This window comes from Gallinula chloropus (assembly GCF_964237585.1).
Source record: "Gallinula chloropus genome assembly, chromosome: 1".
NCBI classification, from domain to species: domain Eukaryota; kingdom Metazoa; phylum Chordata; class Aves; order Gruiformes; family Rallidae; genus Gallinula; species Gallinula chloropus.
The window spans coordinates 148,641,930-148,667,525 of NC_140085.1; the positions used below are offsets into that span (position 1 = coordinate 148,641,930).

Below are 25,596 nucleotides of genomic sequence, written 5' to 3' on the forward strand. Positions count from 1 at the left end.
AGCGCTTTTGCCCAGTGTCATAGTCTGATGGATCACCCGTGGAGGATGGTGGCAAGTTCTGCCCAGGAATTTGCACATTGCCTTGCTTGCTACAGAGTGCCACTGCCCAGGTGAGCAGTTTGTCTTTGCTGGTGCCTAAAGCCATTTTCAGCCACCATTTTGACTTCTCATGCAAAGAAATCCCATTGACCTGGAACCAAGACAGGCACGGAGAGGACAACAACAGTTCAGAGCTTCCTGTCCTTGAAGCCTCCAGTTTATTTCTTGTGGTCAGGCTGCAGTTCGCACAACTAAGCAGCAAGTTCCAGATCTTAATGTGCTGAGCACATTTGGCATGTGCCCAGCCTGTAGTGCACTCAGGTCAAGGATCACAGAATCAGCTCGCTTACTCTCACGGGGATTTGCTGGTTACATATGCTGCCTTCCACAATCAGTTAGCTTTTTAATATTCTGATGTAATCTCACATCCGCTTATTCCTCCCTCCTCACAGAATAGGAAAAAAAAATAGGAATGTCATCTTTGGAGCACTTCTGAAGGAAAAAGAACAAGAAATAAACTTGGCATGTATGTGAAACAACCCTTTGTCTCTAAAATCTAGGATACTTTGTCAGTGTGGGACAACCCATGGGACTGAAGTCTAATCTGTTTTTCCTTGAGGTCAAACAAATACATTACATGGAAGGGCTGGTTCCTCAGAAGTCTGTAAGAACTATCCCCTCCATGGTGAAGGAATGTCAGATGGAACGTAGGAGGGGCACATTTGGGAATCTCTTCCTCTTCTCCAAAATAAACTGTCTTTGAAGTTGTGAGGCCTATTTACTCCTTTTAGGATAGTTTCATTCTACAATTTGCTACCTACAAATGTAATTAGTTGCGGGAACCTAAAGCAACTTTGCTAAGTGACACCTTCTTCCACTATACTTCTGCAGCTTGGCTACATACTATGCACTGGTTTGCATCATAAGGTGAATGCTCCCCTCACTTTTGTTTTGGGATTAGGTAAAGAAGATGAACCAACTGGTGCTCATCAGAATTCAGAATAACTTACTGAAGTTCTGTTACCTATCAAATAAGTTTTTGATTTTTGGTCTTTAACAAACACCTTCTAGTGTTTTTTTTTAATCACATACTTCTGGTTAGTACCTGGAAACTAATGGAATCTAATCCTACAGGTCCAGATTTACATCTGGAAATCTCCCTGCCTTGATTGCTTAAAAGTCAAAAGGAAGCCTAAAATGAGATATGCAGAGAGTACAAGCAGTTCATATAGTGTTGTTATAATATTTTTGGCATCATTTTTCTATTCTGTTTTTTTATGGTTCCCTAAGACCGCACTGGGATAGCCGAGATCAGGCGGTATAAAGCCATGAATTCTGAAGACAATGAAACTTGCTTTATGCAACTCAGTGCTTAAACCCACCTTGAATGCTACAGTGCCAAAAGAATGGAAGGTGGAAAGTATGACTGTTAAAAGCACTACTGGGCTCACCCAAATCAGTGCTTGATGTCTGTGCCAGGCAACTTACTGGAAGCCACAACAAAGAATAGAACTAGTAAACCAACTGCCATGTTGGAGAAGAATCAGTGTAACATCTTAAGCAGGATGTCATATTTTGCAAACCCATTGGAGGTTTAAGGTATGATTTTTATGTAGACAAGGAAGTTTCTGATAATCTTACATACCTGGATTTTCAAAAAGCTTTTGACCTGGTCTTTATCCATAAGTGCCTTCACATGGAATAAAAAGGACCAAAAAAACCCCATCTGTAAGAAAGGAAATGACATTAGATTGCACAATACAAAGCAGTTTCCGTAACCCATTAAAGTCTCTGCTGTCCAACACCTTCAAAAATTTCATGGAGAAGTTTAATGCAATGAGGATGGTTGGCAGATAATACAAAATTTCTCTTAACAGTTGAATCTTAAACTAGCAGTCAAGAATTTCAGAAGACTTTTAGAAAAAAGAGATGCTTTTCTGTTGCTTTAGTGAGCTGAATCGACTTGCTGAGAGATCCCATCAGTGACAAAACCATACAAAGATCAGGAAGGGAGACTTGTGCATCCAGGGATAGGGTGCAATTGTAGAGGGGCAGAAGAGAACAATTAGGTTTGGTAGCAAGGAGCTGTTAGATTAGTTTGACACCACTTTTAGTGGGGCAGGGTGAATAGCAAGTGAAATTTAGTATGCAGACATGCAAAGTGATGCATCCATGGAAGGCAACCCTCGCCATATGTATCCACTGGTAAAACAGCAAATGCACTCATGAAAGAGGCCTCTGACCTTTTGTTCACAGCCCTTTGAAAAGAACAGGTCAGGAAGCAACAGGGAACTCACACAATGTTTGGAAATAGTAAGAAGAAACCCCAAAATAAGACAAAAGAAGGACAGTGACACTGTAAGGCCACATCTTGACTATTGGATGCAGCTCGTCCACTTTGTCTGAAACGAAGTATAAATAGAAAAGATACAGAGAAGGATGAAAACAAAGATGAGAAACGGCTTCTGTATGGGGGGCAGAGGCTGCAATCCCCCAGCAGCCTGTGGACTCACTGTTGTGAGTCTCACTCTGAGCTTCTTGGCCCTCTCACGGAGCCGGCTCAGCGCAGTAACCTGGCACCCACACACTAAAAAAAGGGAAGAGTTTCCCGCCAGGTGAGCGAGCTGAAGTGGCAAAGCCACATCTCTGGACATGGGCGGGCAGAAGGAAGCAGGACAGAGGGAGGAAAGTGGGAGTGAGCCCTAGGAAGCCTCTGCCTGCAGCTACAGCCTCATAAGCTGCTTCAGCCAGCACTGCCACTGACATTAGCAGGCCCACGCTCCCTTCGCTGCCGGCTACTCGCTGCCACCCCTGAAAGCCTCTCCCTTTTGGCATTTGAGCAGCGGTTCAGCACTGGTTGGGGAGAGGGAGACCTGATCTGGATTAAAAGTAACCAGTTTTGGTAGGTGACTCTGATGGGGATTGCTGCACACCCGCACAAGAAGCGTATGCGACCAAAGGACGGGAAGAAGAAACCAGGACTGGTGGGACTGCTTCTTTGAGGAAAACCAGATCAAAGGGGGTTGGAAACAAACCATAGACCAAAGCTCTGTAGCTTAGGAAAATGGATGGTTCTGAAAGCGTATGAGAGAGGTCTCATGGCATGATGAAAAACAAATAGGGCATAATAATTCACTATTTCTTAGATGATGAAAACTCAAGTACCCTATAAAATTATTAAATGCTGGATTTAAAACAGATGGGGAAAAGTTTCTCTCCAGCCTTTCTGTGCATTTGGGACCTTGCTGCTACTCCTGGAGGCCAGAAGTACAAACAGATCAAAAAGCTATTTGACAAACTCATGGAAAAGAGGGATATTTTTGACTGTTGGCAAGACAGTGGACACAGCTTTTGCCTAAGAAAGCTGGAAACAGAAAGAAAAGGCCATGCAAAACCACACCACCACTCCATGGTAGGTTACATGTTTTCATACCTCTTGCCTATATGTCTATGATTGACTGCTGTCAGGCTGAAGATAAAAGCCTAGGGGTGGTTGTTTTGAATGAGTAGGCGGTCTCTCATGTTTTCATGTATGTCCATGATTTCAGCTATATGTAATATAAAATTGACTATATTTGTTACCTTACAGTTGCAGTAATTTATTGTGGAGACACAAAGCCTGTATTAGATGTAATTAAATACTAAAATTAAACTAGACAAGTTCTTTTTTTCACACAGGTAATGCCAGGTGACAGGAGGTAGGACAAGGGGAAATGGCATGAAGTTGCACCAGAGCAGGTTCAGATTAGATGTTAGGAAAAAATCTTTTACTGAAAGGGTTGTCAGGGTCTGGAACCGGCTGCCCAGGGAGGTGGTTGAATGAATCACCATCCCTAGATGTGTTTAAGAAAAGGGTAGATCGGGTACTTAGGCGTTTAGCATAGGTTTAGCATAGGATGGGAACAGTTGGACTCAATGATCTTAAAGGTCTTTTCCAACCTTGTAATTCTGTGATTCTGTGATTAAAGTTACCTTGAAGGTTGCACAGGTTTGGTGTTACTCAGATGTCAGATTTACCCATCTGCAGGGCAGTACAGGTAACAGGGCGGGAGGGTGAGCGGTGGGGGGAAGAGGGGGATAGCTTTAAAGCGGTAGCTATAAGGGCTGCATGAGTAGCTCTGAGCTCTGGGTTGCTACAGCTAGCGGGGCTTTTTTCCTACATCAGAGGTGCCCTGCGTTGACTACGGGTGGACAGGGATGGTAAGGGACAGTACATCCTTCTCTTTCCTGAGGAGCTGGTCTTAAAATGCCGTTATCCACTGAAAACTTAGTTGTGAAGAAAATACGTCCCGGGGTGTGGGGAGAACCCAAGTTTCTACTTTAAGACAGAGCTGGGTTTGCTGCCAGCTTCTCCCTCGCCAGTGATGAGCCCCGGAGCTATTAAAGAGCGGTGCCCGCTAGCACCGCCCGGCCGGAGGTAAGGGAGCAGCACCCTCCCCACCGGCTGTCCGCCCATCAGCCCCGCTCCCGGTAAATACTCCCTCCCCACCCCGCCGCCCGCCCCGCAGCTCGGCACGGCCTCTCCCCGGCGGCCGGGCAGGTACGCGGGGCCGGGCCGCTGCCCCGCCGCGAGGTGTGTCCCTGTGCCGCGGCTCGGCGGGGGCTTGGCGAGCGATTGGGTAGGACGGGCGAGCGGCTCCCCGGCTCCCCTGCTGGGCTCCCCGGCGCCGCGCTCCCGCAGTAGCAGCGCGCTCCCCGCCCGCGCCGCCGCCGCCGCCCGCCCGCCCCTCTCCGCTCCGCTCCGCCACCGCCCGGCCCGGCCCCAGCCGCCGCCGCCGCCGCCGCATCATGCCGCATCCCGCGGCGCCCATCGGGGCCGCCCTGCTGCTCGTCCTGCTGGCGGCGGACTCCTCGCAGAGTGAGTACTGCGGGGGGCGGGCTGGGGGGATCGGCGCACGCCGCCGAGCATCCCCCACCGCGCCGGGTGCGGGGTGGAGGGGCTGCTGCTGGGGCTGGTGCTGGGGGGGAGTGTGGGGGGATGCGTGGCTTCAGGGCTGCGGCGGGGAAGGCGGCCGCGGTTGCAGCGGGGGGATGCCGGTGCGGCGGCCGCGGGGTCGCCGCCGAGAGGGGCCGCGCCGAGGCCACGGCGACCCCACGGGCGGGGCGAAGGGCAAGGAGGGCGCCCGGTGCCCCCCGGCGGGCCGGCTGGGTGTGCGGGAGGGCGGTGTGGTGTGTGTGTGCGGGGCGGCCAGGAGGGCTCAGCTGTTCACCGCTGCCTCCCCTTCCTCCTGCTCCTCTCCTCCTCCTCCTCCTCGTCCCCCCCGTCCTTCCCCCCACCGGCGACCGGCGGCCCAGCCGTGCTGCTGCGCGCCCCGGAGGCTGCCCAGTTCTTGCGGCAGAGGCAGCGGCGAGCCTACCAGATCTTCGAGGAGACCAAGCAAGGGCACCTGGAGAGGGAGTGCGTGGAGGAGCACTGCAGCAAGGAGGAGGCCCGGGAGGTGTTTGAGAACGACCCCGAGACGGTAAGGGCGCAGACCCACCGCAGAGATTTGCGTGGGTTGTCCGGCTCTGCCTCCCCTCTGTCCATCCGCAGCTGGGTGCCAGCTGCTTGCACAGCTGGGGAAGCTGTTGGGAGAAGGAGGAGGAACCAGAGCCATTGAGCTGGATGACTCCAAGGCACTCCGTGTAACTAGCACTCAGCCTGCACAAGGGCTACGGCAGTGCTGTCCAGTTAGAAATGTCTCGGTGATGATGGTCAGGTCAAGTGGCCCAGCCTGGTGCCTGCTGGCATCACTGCTGTCTCTGGAGAGTGGAAGGGTCCTGTTTGACCGTGATATAAATCCATGAAGGGAGACTGGTGTGATATCATGCAATGTCTTCTCTGTCTGGGCACCTTACCATCCCTTTACCCTTCAGCCTCCCATCCCAGTTGTATTTAAAATCCCCTTAATGTTGTGGCTTATGTCAGAATAAGGGTTTCTCAGAAGAAATATGTCATAAATGCACTTAAATCCTTCAGGGTCACATTCACCTTGGTTAGCATTTTGGAATCAGTAGGTGCAGGAGCTGTCACTGTGACAGCCTGTGTACGGGAATGTGGTACTGCTGCGCTTCTGACACTGAGTCTGCAGTCTCACAGTTACAGCCTGCATACCTCATGCGGGGTTGACTTTTCCAGTCCTCTCAAGGCTGACTTGGATTTTAGTCGTCTTCTCACTTTGTGCAGCGTGTGCATGCAGCTATGTTGCTGTACTAAGCTTGGCTTACTCTGCCAGTTACTTTACACCTCCTCTCTGTGCTGTTTTGGATAGACTGTTCTCATTGCAGAGATTGTCTGGCATTGATTTAGCGGCGGGAAGTGGATTTTCCTGGTGTTGAAACCCAAGTCTGATCCTGCACAGCGTGTTCCTGTAGATGGTATGATGTTCTAGGGAGAAGATATGACAGGGAGAGAGAGAGAGAGAGCAGGAGCGTGTGTGTGTTTGTACACAGAGGCACACACCACAGGCAAGGGAGGGACTCATCTGCGGAGATGTTTTATGCTTAGTCAGACAAGTCTTGACATGCATGCTTCGTTAGCAGGCGCAGTGCTGTGTGTACAGGGCTGTCACAAGGGAGAAGTAAGTGCGGTGAAAACACTGCGGTGCTGCCTTTTCTTTCTGACAGCCTGTGATTTACAGCTCGATACGGAGCTCCTGCCCAGGCAGTGTTTAAGGGTACTCTTCCAATGCAGGCATACATCTGCTTGCCATGGCGTTTGCCTCTGCCCTGTAAAGCCGAGCTAATGCGGAACAGGGATGATCCTACAGCGGTGAGAGTGGCTGGCACCCCTGTTTCCATATTCACATTGAAGAGTAGTACCTTTAAGCTCTGTGTAAGTATTCACTGCACAGCAGCAAGTGCAGGAAAAATGCATCCCAAATGGGATTTTGTAGCATTCTGGAAAAGGGGTGATGTGAGGTCAGCAGTTAGCAAGCTGGCTTCTCGCCAGGAAAGCAGCCAAAGGCTGGTGGTATGGGAGACAGTGATGGATCGGTTTAGAGGGTGGTAACTGTGTAAATGTGTCAGGAGCTTTTAACTAGATTCAGTATCAGACTGTGTAAATGTGTCAGGAGCTTCCAACTATATTCAGTATTACTTCATACACTGGAAAATAACCCAGTTCTCTTATTGTAATGAAAAGAGTGAAATAAGATCGGTCTAAAATATTCTCCCTTGCAATGTAAATTCTCTAGGATCCAGTTGTGCCACTTAAGTGTGTGTTGCAGGACAAACAAACCTTCCTGTCATTGCAATGGATTTTTCTTTTTTTTGGGGGGGGTGCATTTCCCTCATTACTGCTGCTGGGTCTCTCTCTGATTCCAAAGACCTCTGAAGAAGTGTCAGAATGGCAAGACGAGCTAGTGTTTGTGCCCCCTTACTTATTTTACATGCACTTTTACACCAAAGTACAGCATTTTATAATATTTTTAGGTCTGCAGTGACATAAGATCCTGCCTTTTCCAGACACAAAACTCCCAGGAGCTGTGAACTTGTTCATTCCTTTCAGTATGTCCTGCTCCTCCGCTTTGGTGTGGCTGGGCTCAAGCGTGCCACTGCCTATCAGGGGGATTTGTGGCCCCTCCAATGCATTTTGCAATCAGTGTGTGACACGAAGGCAGCAGCTGCTCTTCAGTAACAGTGTTCTGATGCGTGGTGGCACAGGGCATGTACGTGGGCTGTTATTACCTACAGGCTGGAAACCTTCAGCGCTCTGTCAGGCACAGGTGACTGTTCCTCTGACAGCATCTGTGGATTTGATGGGCAGGTTATTTTCCTCATCTGCATTTTCATCTGACTTGATCTTTTCACATCTCCTTAAGATGCACCTGAGGTAATGGAAGTGTTTCTTAAACGCTGGGAAGTTACTGTGCTGTCAGGTCGCCAATGCTGCCTTGTGCATCCCGTTCTGGTAACTGACAGAAGGAGGAAGCTAGCTGAGATGGGCTTGAGTCAGGGAAGTTGAAAACCAATGATGAAGAATGCCTGGCAGTTTGGGGAGCTGCAGTAACTGCAGATGTAACTTTAGATGGTCCATGCTGGTAAAGTGAGGACTTCTTATGGACAGGGAAACCTGTGGATGATGGTTGGCAGCTGATTCCATGTAGTTTAGGAAGGCTGACATTTTCACCTCTGTCTGCTGAACCTGGTCACAGGGATTAATGACTTGGATCACAGCAGAAACAGACACAGTGCTTTTTGCCATGTGCTGAGCCCTGTGGCTAACTTCACAGTAGGCACGCTGCAGGGAACACATCAGCACACCCCTCATCTGTGCCATTGCATCTCCCAGGTTTTATGCTTTAAAGCACTGGGTGAGCATGTATGTAGGTATCTGGGTGGTTATTGTCCCGTGGGAGCAACGGTCTTGCTGCCTTGACAACCAAAGCCTTGAGGTTAGTTAATGGCTTGCTGCTGCTCTGTTTGAGCTCAATAAAGGCTTGTGATGTGAGCACAGAGGAGTTGTCTCTTCCCTGCCCCCCCCCCCCCCCCCCCATCATATGATCTAAGGAAATGTAGGACTCTGCCTTGCAAACCTTGCCATTTCTCTCCCATGGTTGTGCAAAGAGAATTTCAAGGCCTGGTTTTGAGACTGTAACTTAAAGCTGTAACATGAAATCACATTAGCAAGTTCAGTCAGACAGCCTCAGAAGTTCAGGTAAGATGAAGCAAGGCTGTCATGCAGCTGATGTGATGCTTCCCAGGTCAAAACACAGCTTGACTCAGCCAACTCTAACATCTAGCCAAGAATAACATTCAGTGAAAAGATACCTACTGAAGCCATGGAAGGCACAGAAAAAGGGTGCTCGGGTGCAAGCAAACGACATTTCATTCCTGCTCCCTCATTCCTATGGACAGACCAGTAAATAGGAGTGAAATGTCGCTCACCTGCAGCCCAGCACCTCTTTTCTGTGCCTTCCTTTGCTTCAGTGCTCAGCTTTCCCAAGTAAACGTCTGCAAGCCCTGAGCAGAAGATAGACATTCTCTGAAACCTGCATGCGGGGTGTTGCCACATGTGGGATTACTTACATCAACCGCTAAGAATAGCCTATTAGGCAGGGCTAAATAGCCATTCACTTGCAGCCAGAGCAGCTTTTGTCTTTTATATTACGGAAAATATAAATATCAGCTTGCCCAGACAGGAGGAAGGAAGATCAATTGAAACGTTTTTAGATTGGGGTTTTTTTTAGGATGCAGAGCAAAACTTGGTCTGTATGACTATACATGGTAAAAACAAGTGTGAGCCTAGGTTAATGGGTCTTGCAGCCTGTCTTTTTTTTTTTTTTTGTGTAGCTGATTATAATGTCCTTAGATATTTCTGCAGGATTCTGGGATGGTTCCTGTTTTACAATTTTATTTGTTCTAGAGGTACCAAACAGAAAAGTGAAAATATAATATGGTAGGGAAAAAGTGAGGATGGAAAACCCATTCGCAGGAGGCATGAGGACTATTTCGAAATGTGAGGTATTAAAAAGATCTGCTAGGCATGATAGATGGGATGAAGTCACAGAATACCTCGGATATAGAGACAAGAATGTTATCTCATTTAAAATGTTGATGAGGCCTTATAAAATCAGCACTGCAGAAATATTTGACCTTGGTATGCAGTCAAGGTATTATGGCTCGTTAACCTACTGATAAACTGCTCAGGAATTTGTTTGACCTGTTCTAAAAATGTGGCTGTCCAAGCATGTAAAACAAAGAGCAGAAGGGAGTGTAGTTGCTGGTGTTCTTGGAAATATTGGATTTCACTAAAGAATAAACACAGCAGAAAAGTGTGCTTGTGCAAGGAGTCTCTCTGTTCTGAAAGGCTCAGCTTGGAGAAGGTGTTTGAATGCAGCCTCTTGGTACCTCACTTGGTACCACAGTTTATCAGTACAGTGTCTTTCACCGCACATCTTGCTTGCTGTTGTTACTGTTGAAGCATTGCTGGTCTTCTGGCAGGTACTCTGAAAGCTGTCGGACCCACCAGAAGCACTTCTGTAGGTCAGCCTGGCCACCTGTGGTTACTGTTTATGAACTTGTCCCTCAGTAGAGTACCTTGGAAAGCCAGCTGGGCTTCAGCAGAACAAACATCTAATTCACAGGCATGCACAGGAAATGTTCTCTTGATTTTTGAGGGACTTGCATCCAAAGTCCAGTCAGATACACGGAACACTGGCAGACGATCACAGAGTAGCTCAGACTGAAGGGGACTAAAGAGGTCTTTGGTCTACTCATCTAGTCCTGTCTCCCACTCATGGCAAGGGCAGCAGTAAGACCAGACCAGGGTCTTCAGGGCTTTTTGCAGTCACATCTTGAAAATTACTCACCCTAGCAAAACATCCAGCAGTGTCAGCATTCTTTCTGCCAGGCTGGGTTTACTGAAGAGCTGAAGTGCAGATCAAGCAATACATAAGGGTGTGATAACGGTCCGTTGGGTTGTGTTTCGTAGCGTTACTGGCTCATTGGTTTTCTTTCTTTCTTCCATTACATGACATGGTCATGATAACAGATAAAGTGCATGAAGGGACTACAGTCACCCAAGCTTTACTCTGATCTTCTAGGAGGGGTGTTCAGTAGTCAATATTTAGGTCTTATTTCTAAGAAGAGCAGGGTAGATACACGTTTGTAAATACTAATCAGAAAAGTATGAAGGCATGTAGGGGGAGGAGAGGTGAGGAGTTACTGGGAGAGTTAAGTGGTGTAAAATTTCTTTGAGTAATTTTGTGAATGTTGTGTAGTCTAGACATGAAAAATGCTGATACCATCTTTAAATATAGATGTCATCATCCCTGTATAGAACATTACTTTCTAGATCCAGGCAAAAAATATGGTTTTATTTGCTGTGAAAATTCTTCTCAATATACCAATTTGTTATGGAATTTTGGCAGTGTGAGGAAGGGATAGATTTATAGCTGGTATAAATTTCTGTATCTCTTTTTTTGGTGCAGAATTAATCTGAGAGAGGGGAATAGTTACTGGAGAAGTCTGTGCTGATGATTTAACCTTGGACTCAGTATATGAAAGAATGGATTCCCAGGCACAGTGGTACCTGCTTAATAGATTGTGAGAAACGAAATAAAGGGAGATTTAGACTTTTGTCCAGGAATGGCTTGAAGGAAAGAAGAAGGAATTAGAAAAGTTTGAGTGCCTAGAGATATGCCACAATGGCATCTGAGCTCTCTGCTGGGATGAGATCTGAGTGTCTACCTTCCCATTCTCGCTTCTCCCTGCAGTTTCTTAAAAAGGAAACACAGGATGAGAGAGTTGTACCAAACCCCAGTGGGTCTAACTGATCTGGAAGGAAAGGAGATTGGGATACATCTACCTGCTTGGTGGTATAGACATATCATTTGTTTGTGGTGGGGGATTCAGTAGCAGGAGGGTGACAAAAGTACTCCTGTGGGCCTTGGAAGGCAGGTGGTACATAGCTAAATGGTGCTTTATCAAACGTTACTGAGAAGGGTGAGCAAAGTTTGCTGGTGGTGGAAGCGGACACATCTCCATCAACTATGCTGGACTCGTGCCTACTTTATCCTTATCTGTTTCCACTCATGTTGAATTTAGACCAGAAGTTCAGAAGAGACCTGGAAATACTGAAACACCACAGCACGTAAAATCCTACATGCTAAACCTCCCGTGCAGCAAGAGGGAAGGAACAGGAGAAAACAAAGTGGTGAATATTACACTGAGGGCCTGTTTGAAGACAGGATGGAAAAAGGTGCTAAGAATGGTAAATTGAAGCAGGGGAATTATACAAGTTTGTGTCAAGAAGGAAGATAATGGAAAAAGCAGGTAAAGTCATTAAGTCAGTTTTTGAGAGGAATCCAATAGGTTTTAATAAATATGTGAGGGGGGAAAAGAGCCAATTAAAAATTAAGAAAACTGCTTTATGGCCAAGGGGTCATTTAAATTTCTTTTCAATTCTAAAATAACCACAACAAGTCAACAAGAAGCATCCTACTGGGAATTTATGCAGAGTGTGTTAGTATAGCTGCAGGAGCATCAGGTAAGAGAAGTATTGAATCTGTATGAATTGGCAGGTCACGTGTGCTCTAAACTTTTAGTGAACTTAATGAATTAAAAGCAATTTCTTTCCAATACGTATGAAGAACAGGAGTGGAACCAGCATCAGAGATGTGGAAGAATCTGGGAATGGACAAAGCAAGGGAGCTGCGGACAGCACAGCTGCTCTGGAAACTCTGGGACACAGAGCTGGGGTATAAAGCAGGGAAAACTTTGGGGTAGGGCAGTTACTAAAGGAGCAGCAAAAGTGTTAATTCTGTCATACTTTAGTCCCCAGTGAAGTAATGGAGCAAGTACTCAATGACTAAAACCATGGCGATGTGAAAACAGAACCAGTGAAAAGGGTGGGAAGGGATTCTTCCAGTCCACATCTCCTCCACTTACACTATAACCTTTACAGGCTTTGGTTTCACGTTTGGGAGCTCAGCTGATCTGGGTGAGAATAAGTAACCCCCTTGCCTACTCTGCTCACACTGCCTGTGCAGCAAGTTGTGCAACTGCATGGACGGATTTAAGTAGTCTGGGGAGGAAAAGTCTCGTTCTGCAGCTGAATTGATTCCCTGGTCCAGGTCATCATCCAGCTTCACAAAGGGCTGCACAAACACATTGCAAATGAGAGCATAGGTTTCGCATGGGAAGGCCATGTGCCGGGGGAGAAGAGGAAAGTGTCATTGTAGCTTCTGCTGTCAACGAAGTGAATGAAGACCCAAGCCTTGGAGAATCTGATTGAAGTTTTTTAGCAGGTTTCTCTTCAATATCTGTACCTTCATCACTGTTGTGTTATGACCTGCTGTTCTAGAGGGTCACCACATAAGACCATGTCTGTGGGGAAGTTTCCTTATCTATTGTTTTGGGGCTTCTTCCTGTTCCTGCATCAGCAGTTGGACTCAGAGAAACAGCAAAACTGGGAAGTAAGGAGGGTACCCAGGAAGGGGGACAAGTGTTGGTGGTGTCTTCATTCTGCATTATTTCATGCTACCTGCCAGGACAGATGGACACATAAATGAAGAGGTGAAAGGAGCATGGGTCATGGTTGCACTGCACAAAATCATTTGGAACTGGAGAGCTACCACATTTTGCTGACTCTTGGAACAGGGAGTCCTGGTTCAATTCCAGAAAACATTTAAGACAGGAACAGAAAAGCAAAAGTTACTTAGTTATTAAAATAATGAACAGGGAAGTATGAGATCAGATTCTGTCACAAGGGCCTAGTGCTGTTTCAGATGTCACTTCCCTGTTCTTTGCTTGCCTGTCCCCTCTGAGGCCAAATCCAGCGATGCCTTAAAGTGGCTGAATGCTGTGACTGTGAGCTGAAGCCTCTACAGGTAAGCATAATCCTAGGAAAATATGTCATTAGGTTGCAGGAAGGGGGAACAATACAGCGTTTCTTCACTTCGGTGGATAAAATGTTATAGAACCTGTAATCACGTTTGGTAGGATATAAAATCTGTGCTGTTTTAAATACAACTTAAATGCTGAGTAATGACATGATACAGGATGTTGAAGGGAGACAGACTTTTAGTTATGCCAGGTGTTTAGTCAGATTCTGGTTTGCTTAAATTGACTGAAGTTTCCAAGTGAGTGTTAGTTTAATGTCACATGTAGAAATCTATTGCACCGAGTAAGGATTCAAACCACAGGAAGATCTGTTCAAATTGAGATCTTCTTTCCACACTACAAATTAATGCAGCTGGAGGGAAAGTAGACTTTGGAGGAAACCTCAAGGCATTCATGATTGGATTGCATTAAGGATAACTTAAAAGTGTGTGCAACTGCCTCATTGGAAACACTCTAAATGAAGCATTTGGCCCTTGGCACCAGTTGCATCCATTTCACACCATTACTGTCCAATCAAACCCTGCCTCAGGCCACATGTAGAAATTACCTCTCTGTGCCCTCCTACATCTTCACAAACGTGAAGTATCTGTGTTTTGTTTGGCTATGACATACAAGAACTTTTCCCTCCCCTTTCATTACTTTCTCCCTGTAATTGGGCAATCGAATCATCAGTGGGGTTTTCCCCATTGCAGAGCAAGTCTGTTGCTGAAGTGGCACTTCAGTAAGCTGTTGAGAAGTGTTCCTGCCTCTCAGGAGAAGGTGAAGGAAGCTATGATGATAGATGTTTTTTTGTTTCAAGTCTTTGGGATGCTGGAGAGATGTCTAGTCGCTATGGCACAGCTGATGTTAGAGAGAGTCGTGTCGAATGCTTCTTGTTTGGAAAGACCAGCAATTTGGCAGAGGGGAATGTCAGGAGTCTTTGTGACTAGCTGGACAGTGAAATGGGCACTCTGCAAGTGGGACAGAAGCTAAAAGCCACCCTGAACAACAGTAACTGTCGTGGTGGGAGATGAGATTTTTGAGACCGCTCTTGGATTGTAACATGACCCGCTTGCTTCTCTAGCGTCATTTGCCAAATTGTGGAGAGAGGTTGTCTTTGCTCCTTGCACAGAGAATAGTGATTGCCCCAAAGCAAAACAGGAAACAAACTAACCTTGCTGAGCATAGGGGTCCTCACAATGTGAAGGAAAACTCATGCAAGCATCATGGCGTTGATTTGAGTGTAAATCTATGCCTATAGGTTCCATACATGTAAAACTCTGGTCTGTAGGCCTGTTTAATTGCACTGTGTGGGAGAAAGGCCTAACCATTCAACATGACAATTGCTTGCGTCACAAGCCTAGGCCTGAGTTTAAAATACTGGAGAGAGCGCTTGAGCACTAATGAGATCTGCACTCTCAGGCTGTAACAGTTGAACAACTGTTGGTTTAACAGCAAGCCCAAGTCAAACACAGAGCTATAGCCAACTGTATGGCAGCTTCTATATGTCTGGTCACACAGCAGGTGCTGGCCGTTTCTTCGCGAGGATAGTGCTGTGGAAACGTGAAGTACACTCATAAACAAGGAGGTCAGGCCCTGCCCAAGACAAACAGTCCTGAAGGAAAGAGGAAAAGGGAGAGTCAGATGGAAATGAGAAAAGGGCATAATGTGGGAGTTGTCGCTGCTCTCTAAGAGGTAACTAGGTAACCAAGAAAGTGCTTTTTAGAAATTGCCACTGCTAACAGAAGTCTGTGAGATCTTCCACGTTAGCGGTGTTGCTGTTGCAGAATCACAGGGTGGCTGAGGCTGGAGGGTACCTCTGGATGTCACCTGGTCCAACATTCCTGCTCAGGCAGGGCCACCAAGAGCCTGTTGCCCAGGAACTTGAACAGTCCTTCTGCAGACTACATCTTTTACCTGCATCCACTACAGCTCAGTCATGATTTTGATTAGATTCAGTGCTGATCAGGTTTACCTGACCTAGTACTCAGGACAAAACAAACAGAAGCAGTTGGCAGGTCCTTTTGGCTGAGGTTCCCAGTGTTGCCAATTACTTTAAGCAACAGTGAGAACATTTTCCTAGTGTTGACAGGGTCATTGTTATGTTTTCAGAAGGATATTTTTACACAGTGACTCATGTTAACGCCTGTTCTGATTTGGTGTTTTTCCATTTTCTCTGAAAATGTAGCGGGACTAATGCATACTGAGTGTATTTTCACTAACTTTGGGATTTTACCACTAAGGGAGAGTTTGGCCATAAGGTTGACATATATGGTGACCCCAATCACGCTGTAGGTCTCCTTTAGTGGGGAAGCTGACATAGGTAATTCTGCTGCCCCTTCAACTCCACAGCCCTGCTCTGAATTCTCACCTTTGCGTTGCTGTTCTCCTCAGTTGTTTCAGTGCAGGGTACTGTGGGAGTGTCTCCACAGATGCTCTTCCTAACTATTTCACTGCAAGCATTCACACTTGGAGGAAAAGCATAAATGAACATTGTAGAGTTTTGGAGGGGCTCTGTTTTGGTTGTTTTGGGTTATTTTTTTTTGAGGACACTTTTATACTGTTCATTTTATATATCCACACTACGTGTTGTAGTGGTTGGGTTACAAGGGCAGGAATAAGCTCTGGATGTATGTGAAAAAGGAAGTTCTTAAAAAAAAGAAAATGAAAAAGTGTTCAGTGTCACTCTACCCTGAAATAAAAGCATACACTACTGTTGTGGAAACCAATAGTTGTGTTTAATGCTTCAAAAGACTTGTTTCTAGCATGTCTATGCCTTCATGTGGAAGGGATGGGTGCTGTAGAGCTTAAATCTCTTCTGTTAAAGTGCAGATCTGTCTCCTGGGCAGCAAGGAAAAGGTCTCTTGAACTGAGCTGAAATAAGCAAGCCAGGACCTGCCAGGAGGGATGGCCTCCTGTCATATTTTCCACTTCACTGAAAGGGTGGAGACTTGTAGACGTGAAGCACTTCCCAGTCTCTTCTATTTCTCCCTCTTTACCTGAGATATCTGCTGAAGTGAACTTCTGGTGGTATAGGACATACTCCAAGCAGGTTTGCAGGCAATGAGTGTCCTGGTGCCAGGCCCTTCATGAGTGAAGTTTCTGGTGTCCAAGCTATACTGGTTGATACATAGGAACCAGTCAGACAGAAAGTGTGTTGGGTCACAAGAAGCAGGGGTGGAAATACATTAAAGTTTTCTTGGTAGGAACAGGCACAGAGGTTGGAATTGTTGAAACTACAATTGTGAAGGTTCGTTGCTTGTGGAGGTTGGTGCTTCTGTAAGGTATTGTCTTCTTCTTGCATGCACTGGGACATTACAACTAGACAGAATGGTTAGAAAGCTTGGTGAGGTCAGTGTCTGTACAACAGATTATCCAAAGGATGTTTATGTCCAATATGTGTTTGTTTATAGCTTTTTATTTAAAAAAACCCCATTGCTCCCGCTTTTATTTTCATTCCTGATTAATCTTTTGGCTGAATGTTGTCATTGTATTTCCAGAAGCCTGTTGTAAGGAGAATTGGTTACAAAGAAAACTTAATCATACAAGAATGACTAATGCTAGAACCTGCAATCACCTTGCTTTATTTTAGAATGGTATCAGCAGGTCCTGTAGACCTGGAGAAGTCCCACTAGTCAGCAAGATGTTTTGTATAACATAAGCAAATGAGGAAGATGGGAAAGAAGGGTTAAATTTCTGTTAACAGCCTCCAGTTTAAATCACTTACCTCTGTTACATAGCTCGAGAAATGAAGCTTGTGGTGGTACAGAGTCTTGGAGTTTCACTGTTCTGCTGTTCAGCTGGTATTGTATCAATATGCAGCCAGGTTACATTGGGAAGATTATTTGTGCAAAGAAAAGAACAAGTTACCTTAATCTTTCATTCAAAAGTAAGCTCTGTAACAGCTTTTCTAGCACTCGACTCGTTCATCAGAGGCCAATGAGAAAATGAAGTTTCATGCCTTTGCCATCACTGACTTGGAGCAATTAGGCTGGTGGCCATGAATATGAAAGCTCTCATTTCTTGTCCTGTGAGTGCAGCAGAAGTTGTTCTTGCCAGTGTCTGGATTATCCCGTTGGTAGTTAAATGCATCTGCACATTCTTGTGACTTTTATTGAATAAAGGGGAAATAATGAAAAAAATGTTTGGAATATTTCATCACACCACTATCTTTTTCTCCTTGAGTGCTGGCTGACATTCAGTTTGTGGTTATAGCGCAGCTGGGCACTCATCTGAATACTTAGACTGTTTAGATTTCCTTTTATTTTGACTGTATTTTATTGACTTGACTTTTCCGAAACTAAACCTAAAAAAAAAAGGTGGAGGGAGGTGGGGGGAATGAATTGTAGTGAGTTCTGAGGTCCTCACTCGGTTTGTTAACCCAAAGGGATATTGCAAAGCTCAACCCCCAAAGATGCCCATTCTATCACACTCATATCAGAACTGAAAATTAGAAGTGCAAACTAATTCTTCTTAATTGATGCTTTCGTGATTTAGGCCAAATATTTACATGGTGCATTTCAGTAACTGCAGCATATTTGCCAGAAACAACTGTTTTTTCTTATGACTGACAGAAATGTAAAACTTTTAGATTATATGGCCTTGTCAATCAATTGATTGCATTGGTCAGTCCAGGTCAAATCGAATCATGCTGTGTGCCTGTCTTTGTTGTATGTGCATGCCTGTATCTATATGCATGAGCTTATCCAAGCATCTGTAATAAGATAAAATAGCTTTTCTTGCACATAGTATAGACTAAACGAATTTTGTAGAATACAAGATATTGCCTGTTCTGGTCTCACTGCAGGTAGTGGTATATGCAAATTGCTCACGTTGCATGAAAAAGAATTATACTATGTGCATGCTTTCATAATTAGCTGAGAAAAGGTTTATTTGAACAAAACAAACCAAAAGCACTGATACAATCCACGAGTTTTCCCTCACTGCACATCTCAGCTACAATTTTAACAGCACTTGAACTACTGACTTAGACATTGTGAAATCCAGTATGAAGTGAAGCTGGAAATAAATCCTTTTCCTGGCTATGACTTTTTTTTTTCTATTTTTTTAATAATGTGGTTTAACAATGGGTTTAGGCCAAACTCCCAGCCTTCCATGCAGCACAGCTGCATTTTCCTGCTGGTTTCTCTGTGCTGGTGCAAGCAGTCACACAAGTGGCAAGATCCCACTGGGCTGAGTATTTTTCTAACATGCAAAGTTAGATCCACGTCACATCAGCAAACTGCGGCTCTCACTGTGTGGGCTACTCTTTACTGACACGGGGTAGGGAAGTGTGACACGTAGTCATGTACCATGAGAGGACTGGGAATGCCTTCTGCAGTTCAGTTTGAGGTCAATGAAAGGCAGTTTTTGCCTCACTTGCAAACTTTCCACATTCCCTTCTGTGAGTGGTCAGTCTCCATGATGCGGTTGGAGCGTGGGGTATGGCAATGGGTGCTGGGAAGTTGTAGGGTGCTCATTGTTATAAAGAGTAAATTGTACCCTTTAACTTTAGTGGCTGTGGTATTAGGGTGCTGCCTGTACCCTGCTTCACCAGAGGTCTGAGGAGGAGGCACTGGGTGACTTAATGCTTCTGTACTGTCCCTTTGGGGCTTTGTCCCCAGATTGCTCTTCCGTCCTCTGCCTTGTGCACCCATCAGCACCTTTATGTCTTGGATAGCAGGTAAGTGGCATCACGCTCAGTCACTGCCACTTGCCAGGCCAGCTGTTGTCAAAAAATACCCTGAAACTGGAGCTAATGCTTCCTTCCCTTTCAAAAGTCAAAATGCATGCATGATGCTGTGCTGCTTCTGGCTCCAAACAAGAAGTGAGGATGTTTGCCTTCGTACCTTGTTAAACAAATGCTGTGAAAGACCACCAAACTTAATAGCAGCTCTTAAATAGTATGATAGCATAAGCAAATATTATTCAATAAATCTTTGCTCTTTTTTTCCCCCCTCCCCTCCTACAGGACTATTTTTACCCGAAATACTTGGGTGAGTTGCAGCTTCTACTTTCTCTTTGTGGCAGTGCTGGTGTGTGGTGCCTAACACTGGAGCTTGTCACAGCTGAGGTCTCTGATAAGGGAAGTGATGGCAATCTGATTGCAGTAAACATGCATTTCTAACTTTTAAGATAGACTGTATGTTCTTAATGTGATATTGGTTTTTACTTATGTATAGATTTACATACAGAGATCCTCTATGTGTTTTCTGCATGTTAAAATGTTGATGTTGCATTTATATCTGTAGCTTGCAGCATTAATAAACAATTTGAAGACTTCTACTTTCCCCCTTCTTAATTAACATAGCTATTAGCTAATTTTATTTTAAAAATTAATATTGCCTTTATTGATTGATCTACTAGCTTATCCTATTGCCTGTATCATCATGGCATCATATTGTTTTCTATTTGTGTTTAATATGTAGTATTTAAGATCACAAATGCTAACCATTTCAGAAATCTCCATGTGCTTTTTAGATTATATTTTAAGAGATTTAGTAGGTCAAATTTGAGGAGCTACTGACATGCTTTTAGAATCGTAGTAGCATCTGGTAAAGTGATCATCCTCTTCAGATGGCTTATAATGCTACTGTACATCAGAACTAAAAAATTTTGATGAACTTAAGAATTTTAAGGCATCTGGGGGATTGTAGCATTGCACAGATTTTGCAACCTCCCTCCAAATCCTTGCTTAATGAATCAGCAGGGCAGGTATGATTTTACGTGCTTAGAACAGCTGCCATGTCATCATCATAACAATAACGATTTCATTTTCTGTCCTTCAGCTTGCATTCAGAAATATGGGTCGCCGTATACAAGAAGTCCAGATTTCCTTACATGCGTTCATAGTAAGCATTTCTGTTTTGTATATTGTAGTTAAATGTTCTCTCATGTTACCTGAAGGAGTGACACCACCTCAGCCATCTCCATTTTTTAAAGTATTTTAGTGCTGGCCTTTCTGTTCTTGAGGCTTGAGATTCTGTATCGCTTGTTCTGTCTGAGCCACAAAACAAGACCTTTTCCCTTGCCATCTCGCTGTCATCTTTCTGTGCTGTGATGTTTTATCATGCAAGGTGTTTCTTTCCTACAAGTTTCCCAAGGTCTGAATAATCTGAGAAGCAAGAAGGATGAGAAATAGGATTTTCCAGAAGGTTGTACACTATGCTTGGCCTTCACTTTCTCTTTTCTTGAATACTAACTTTGGCTTGCCCCTTTTGAGGAACCTTATAAAAAACTTAGAGTCCAACCCAGGCTGGTTTTGGACTCTTTACATTAAGAAGATCAGTTTCATGCATCACATGACTGTGGTTTAAATACTGCACCTTTTAAAAAGTAAAATCAATTTGGAAGTCAACCCGCTATCTGTGTAGAAGGGGAAGGGGTATTTGCTCATCACTAACATTAGAGATCAGGATTTAATTAATTCTTGTAATACTTTTCTAGTTCCCTCTTGAAGGTTAGCAGTGCTAAAAATACAAAGCTGCATAAATATTCTAAATACATTCTGGGAGAAAATCAGTTCAAATGGGGAGAAAAACACACCTCTGTATATTTATTTCCACTTTCACCCATGTGGTTAAGGCTCTTACTGTGATAGAGCTTGATTAGTCATGTGTTCATACCACCACAACTAAAGCAGGATCAGGATTTAGTCAAGCTTTCACGTTTATAAACTGTTCTGAAAAGTGAGTAACAAGGTTAATGGTACATGAAGATCTGCCCTGGTACAATGCAGCAGCATCACCTGTGGATGTTAGAGTCCTCTGAATCAGGAATTCTTGGACCTGGGGTACCCGTGTTGGCTCTGGTATGCCAGCAAATCGGGATGTGAGGCTGTGGGATGTTTTGCTCATGTGCATGGCACAGCAAAGAGGTAGGAGTTCCTGCAGCAAATGGTGGTATCAACTGGGAACATGTGTCTCAAACAGCTCATCAGTGTCTCAAAAGTGCAAGTCTGAAGAGTAGTGATGAAAAAAATCTGGAAAAAAACCCCTAAAAATAAGCCGAATAATTGTTTTTTAGGACTTTTGCCCATTGCAGATGCAGTGGTTTGGAAACAAAAAGATAATATTTTCCCCCATTAAAATATTTTTAAATGGCTAAGTTTTGGCTAGGCACTGTCAATTCACAGCAGAAGTACCGGAGAAGGAGCCTAAAACGCGCTTGGAAGAGTGACAGGCTCTGTGCTTGGCCAATTCCAGTGTGCCTCTTAATTTTTCACAGAGGCTGCCAAAAGGCTGTGTAGCTCAGTGGGGCTGTGCCTGCAAAACGTGTTTAAAGTTTGTTTCTTCAGAGTCTTTCTCCTCTGAAAACAAGGTAGTAGAAGGCTTTTTTAATCTGGCACACAAAGGCATTGCGCAACCCGAGGACTGCAGGGTGATTAACTAGACTAGTTTATACTGGAAATAAGGTAAGCATCTCAACTGTGACAGTGATTCTGTGACAGTGATTAGACAGTTTCCTGGAGTATTTGAGGATTCTCAGTTTCATAAGATCTTTCAATCAGAGTTACAGGTAGGGTTCAGTTCCAGATTCAGAGGTAGATGCCAGTGTTTGTGGCATAGGTGCCCACAGGAGCAGTATTCCCATCACAGTGGAGAGTTAATCTGCAGTCAGTGGTTCCAGAGGGATGCCACTGACCAAGCTGCCTCTGCCCTGGGGAGAGCTGAATCACTCTGGGCTCCATTTGTTGTACTGACTAGATCTCCACTGGCTACAGTGAGAATATAAGACAGTCGCTTTGCAGACAGATGCTTCCCTTATGCATAGATATCTGTGCTTTGGGCTGCAGATCTTGGGTTTTTTTCCTCAAACAGGTAATGTAGGTCAGCTAGGAATTAGGGATTTAGTTCTGCAAGAGGTTGAAAAACTGTACAGGAATTTTTTGAGAAAAAGCTGCGTGTCTGCTGTTCAGTTATCCTCACAACCTAGCCTTTTCCCAATGCATTTTTAATCCACACCATTTTGTGAATATGAAAAAGTAAAATCCCAATACAGAGAAATAAACTGGAAGCAGTAGTCAGTGTACATAGCTCAAGTCTTGTTTCCATACAGACTTCCAAAATGGAACTGGTAGTTCTATTCTCTGCCTGCACTTTAAAAGCTATGTATGTGGTATCAGACACAGCTCAAAGCACGAAAGAAGGTCATGCTCTTCCTGACTTTTAATACCTTTACTAAAATCTGTCATGGAATGGGAAGAAAAGCTCCATTTTTCTTGCAGTGGTTTAAATCTACAGATAAATTCATAGAGCACCCTCTATGAAGTTGGCAGAATTACAGTGCTGCAAAGCCACCAGGAGAGTATAAGGCTGCGACTTAGGTTCTCAAACTCTCACGATACAAGGAGTGAGCTGTCAGCACAGCATTAATACAATAGAATTGTCCCTGGTTGTTCCTGCCGTTTATTGTGTGTTGCTATAGGGTTGGGCAGCGTCACTTCCATACGGCTTGGCAAGGCACGTCAGAACCCAGCATGAGGGAAAGACTCAGAAGTGTGAGGATACAGCAGCTAAGCCACGCATTGCCCTGCGGACTTTTTCTGGTTAGCAAGTGACTTTGAAACTGCAGCTGTGTCTGGGAAGCTTAGCTTGTGCTGCTTCAAAAAAGCAGACTTGGCTTACTGTACCTAAACCATTCTGTTTACTGTAAACAACCTCTAGAAAAAGAAACATGCTGATCAGAGCTGCTCCTTGGTGGCTCATCTCTCCCTTAACCTGGCCTCTCCTTCCCTGACTCCTCCACCTCCAGCGGTGTGCTGACCTGAAAGTGATTTACTGGGAGGTATTCCAGCGGGTAGATGTTCAGACAACCCATGTAAGCTGTGTTTTCTTTTGTGTGGCCTGGCTGTGGCTTTGCCCCAGGTCTGCACACCTAGAGCGGTGAGGAAGAAGGATAATTAATTAGACCTTGTTTGCGGTGAGTGGATGGTTATTACCATGCTCTTCCTGTAGAGTCTTCTCAGGCAGTAGCTCCTGGGCATCAGTAGGAAATACTGAAACCTGGTATTTCTTTGGCCAAGTTACACTCCCTTCCTGGTCAGCCCTCTGGCTCTCTCCTCCCATGCCCATGAGGGAACACGCTGCTAAGGCTCTGGATAAATGCTTATCTCCTCAAAGGCACAGCCTTAGGTAGAGGTTGGAGCTGTGCTGCTTACAGAGAAGAACCTGAAGTGAGAGACTGGATGGAACTGCTGTGTTTTGGTAGAAGTACATGAAATCACAGCTTGAAATGCAAATGCTTTCAGCTGTCGAGATTTGTGATCCTTTGTGATCCTTTACAGAGCTCCTTTCTTTGCCTCATCTATTTTGTCCTGCTTGATTCAGCCCACTATATTTAATGACAGCTATGGCAAACCATCTGCTGATTTCTGGCACCTGCTAGCCCTCTAAAGAAGGAACAGTGGAGTCTTTGTTATACATGTGCATAGAAAACAGGTATGTTTGTCACAGGCTTGAACTTGCACCAGACAGTCCTAATATCCAAAGCTCGATTAAATAACAAAAAGTGGTGAAAACTTTTGTATTATACAATGTGACAAATGTAAAGAGATACGAAATTAGTATGTAGTGGTAATCTGAATAAGCCACGACACTGTGCAGCTAATTTCAGTCTTCAGGTAATTCAGTGTGTGGTGCAGCCCAAGAATCTGACCAATTTTTCTTGCTAGCTAGAGCACAAATGCTATCCAGCCTTTGAGCATGTGTTCTTGCCTTATTTTTATGCTTAATATAGCACCAATCTTAATGGCTGTCCAAAAGGCAAGCTGGAAACCCAAGAGGCAGTAGGGCAAACTGAATCACAGGAGGGTCCATCTGAATATCAGGAAACACTTTTTCCCTGTGAGGGTGACCCAGCACTGGCACCGGTTGCCCAGGTAGGTTCTGGGATCTCCAGCCTTGGAGATACTCAAAAGCCATCTGGACATGGTCCTGGGCAACAGGCTGTCGGTGGCAAGTGGTTGGACAAGATGACCTTTAGAGGTGCCTGCCAGTCTCAGCCAGACTGGGATTACTGAGACTCAAATCCAAGGCAGTCAGCACGCAGAAAAATGCTGTTCAATGCTTTATAAGGCCCCAAAGGGAGTTGCTTCCATCTAAACTCACAGAAATTAGTTAAAGATTTCTTTCAAAGCAGTCTGTCATGAAGGTGACATTCAGGGTCACACGGAGGAAGTTAAGAAGATACAGGTAGAAGCAATATAATGCTGATGAAAGTAGGAATTAATCAAGTTCTTCTCCCAGTTTGACAAGTCCATGGGGCTACTGATGTACAAACAATTCTTTTCCCTACATGCCTGCCTGCCACCCCACCTGCCCATCGTTTCACATGGTCGTGTTTCAAGACTCCACAAAGTGTCTGAACTAGATGTTGGCCTACTAAATGTTGGTCTCAGCAGAACCAGTGTATGAAAAGCAGTCATTACTGCGGTTGCTCACTTAATGTGAACCTACTGAGCACTTCTTGCACTGCAAATCTGGTATCACAGACCAGACTTGGTCTGCAGAGGGCTGTTGCTGATCAGGTGCTCTAAATGTACCCATCTGTCCACTTTTTGTAAATTCTCCCGTGTAGGGTTGCAGAAGGCATTGTTGATATAGTAGCTCTTCCTTTAAAGACTGCTAGCTGCAGCAGGTGCCCACAGTTCCTGTATCATGGCCAAAAAGAAATGGGCATAATCATTGCCAGCTGGAGGCCAGGTTCCCCCCCAAGCTGCTCTATCACTCCCCTCCTCAGCTGCACAGGGGAGAGAAGTTATAAAGAAAGGCTTGTGGGTTGAGATAAAGACAGGGACAGATATGGCCAATTACTGTCATGGGAAAAACAGATTTGGCTTAATTTAATTCATTGCCAATTAAATCAGAGTAAGGTAATGAGGAAAAAAAAATCTTAAAACACCATCCCTCACCCCTCCCTTCTTTAAACCTGATCTTCTCTCCCTCCTCCCTTGCAGCAGCACAGTGGGACAGGTTCATTCAGGTTTGTTATTGCTCTGGTCAGGTTCCAATGTTCTCTGTAGAAGGTGACATCCATGGCAGACTGGACTGTGATTAAAATTAGGTTCTTTACTGAGAAGGTGGTCAGGCACTGGCACAGGCTCCCCAGGGAAGTGGTCACAGCACCGAGCTTGGCTGAGGTCAAGAAGCATCTGGATGATGTGCTCAGTCCCATGCTCTGACTTGGCTGGGCCTGTGTGGAGCTGGGAATTGCACTTGATGAACCTTATGAGTCCCTTCCAACTCAAGTTAT

The 25,596-nt window shown here is 45.0% G+C and overlaps 1 protein-coding gene across 1 annotated transcript in view; it reads left to right on the forward strand.

The window, feature by feature from the left end:
* Positions 1 to 4,827: 4,827 nt before the first annotated feature.
* Positions 4,828 to 25,596, forward strand: part of GAS6 (growth arrest specific 6) — a gene marked incomplete at its 5' end in the record, with an annotated part of 43,960 nt that continues 23,191 nt past the window's right edge. Inside the window, 4 exons of the mRNA XM_084266604.1 lie at positions 4,828 to 4,897; positions 5,335 to 5,501; positions 19,316 to 19,340; positions 20,133 to 20,195. Of these exons, the coding sequence (XP_084122730.1) occupies positions 4,828 to 4,897; positions 5,335 to 5,501; positions 19,316 to 19,340; positions 20,133 to 20,195 (325 nt within the window). The remainder of the gene's footprint in view (positions 4,898 to 5,334; positions 5,502 to 19,315; positions 19,341 to 20,132; positions 20,196 to 25,596) is intronic.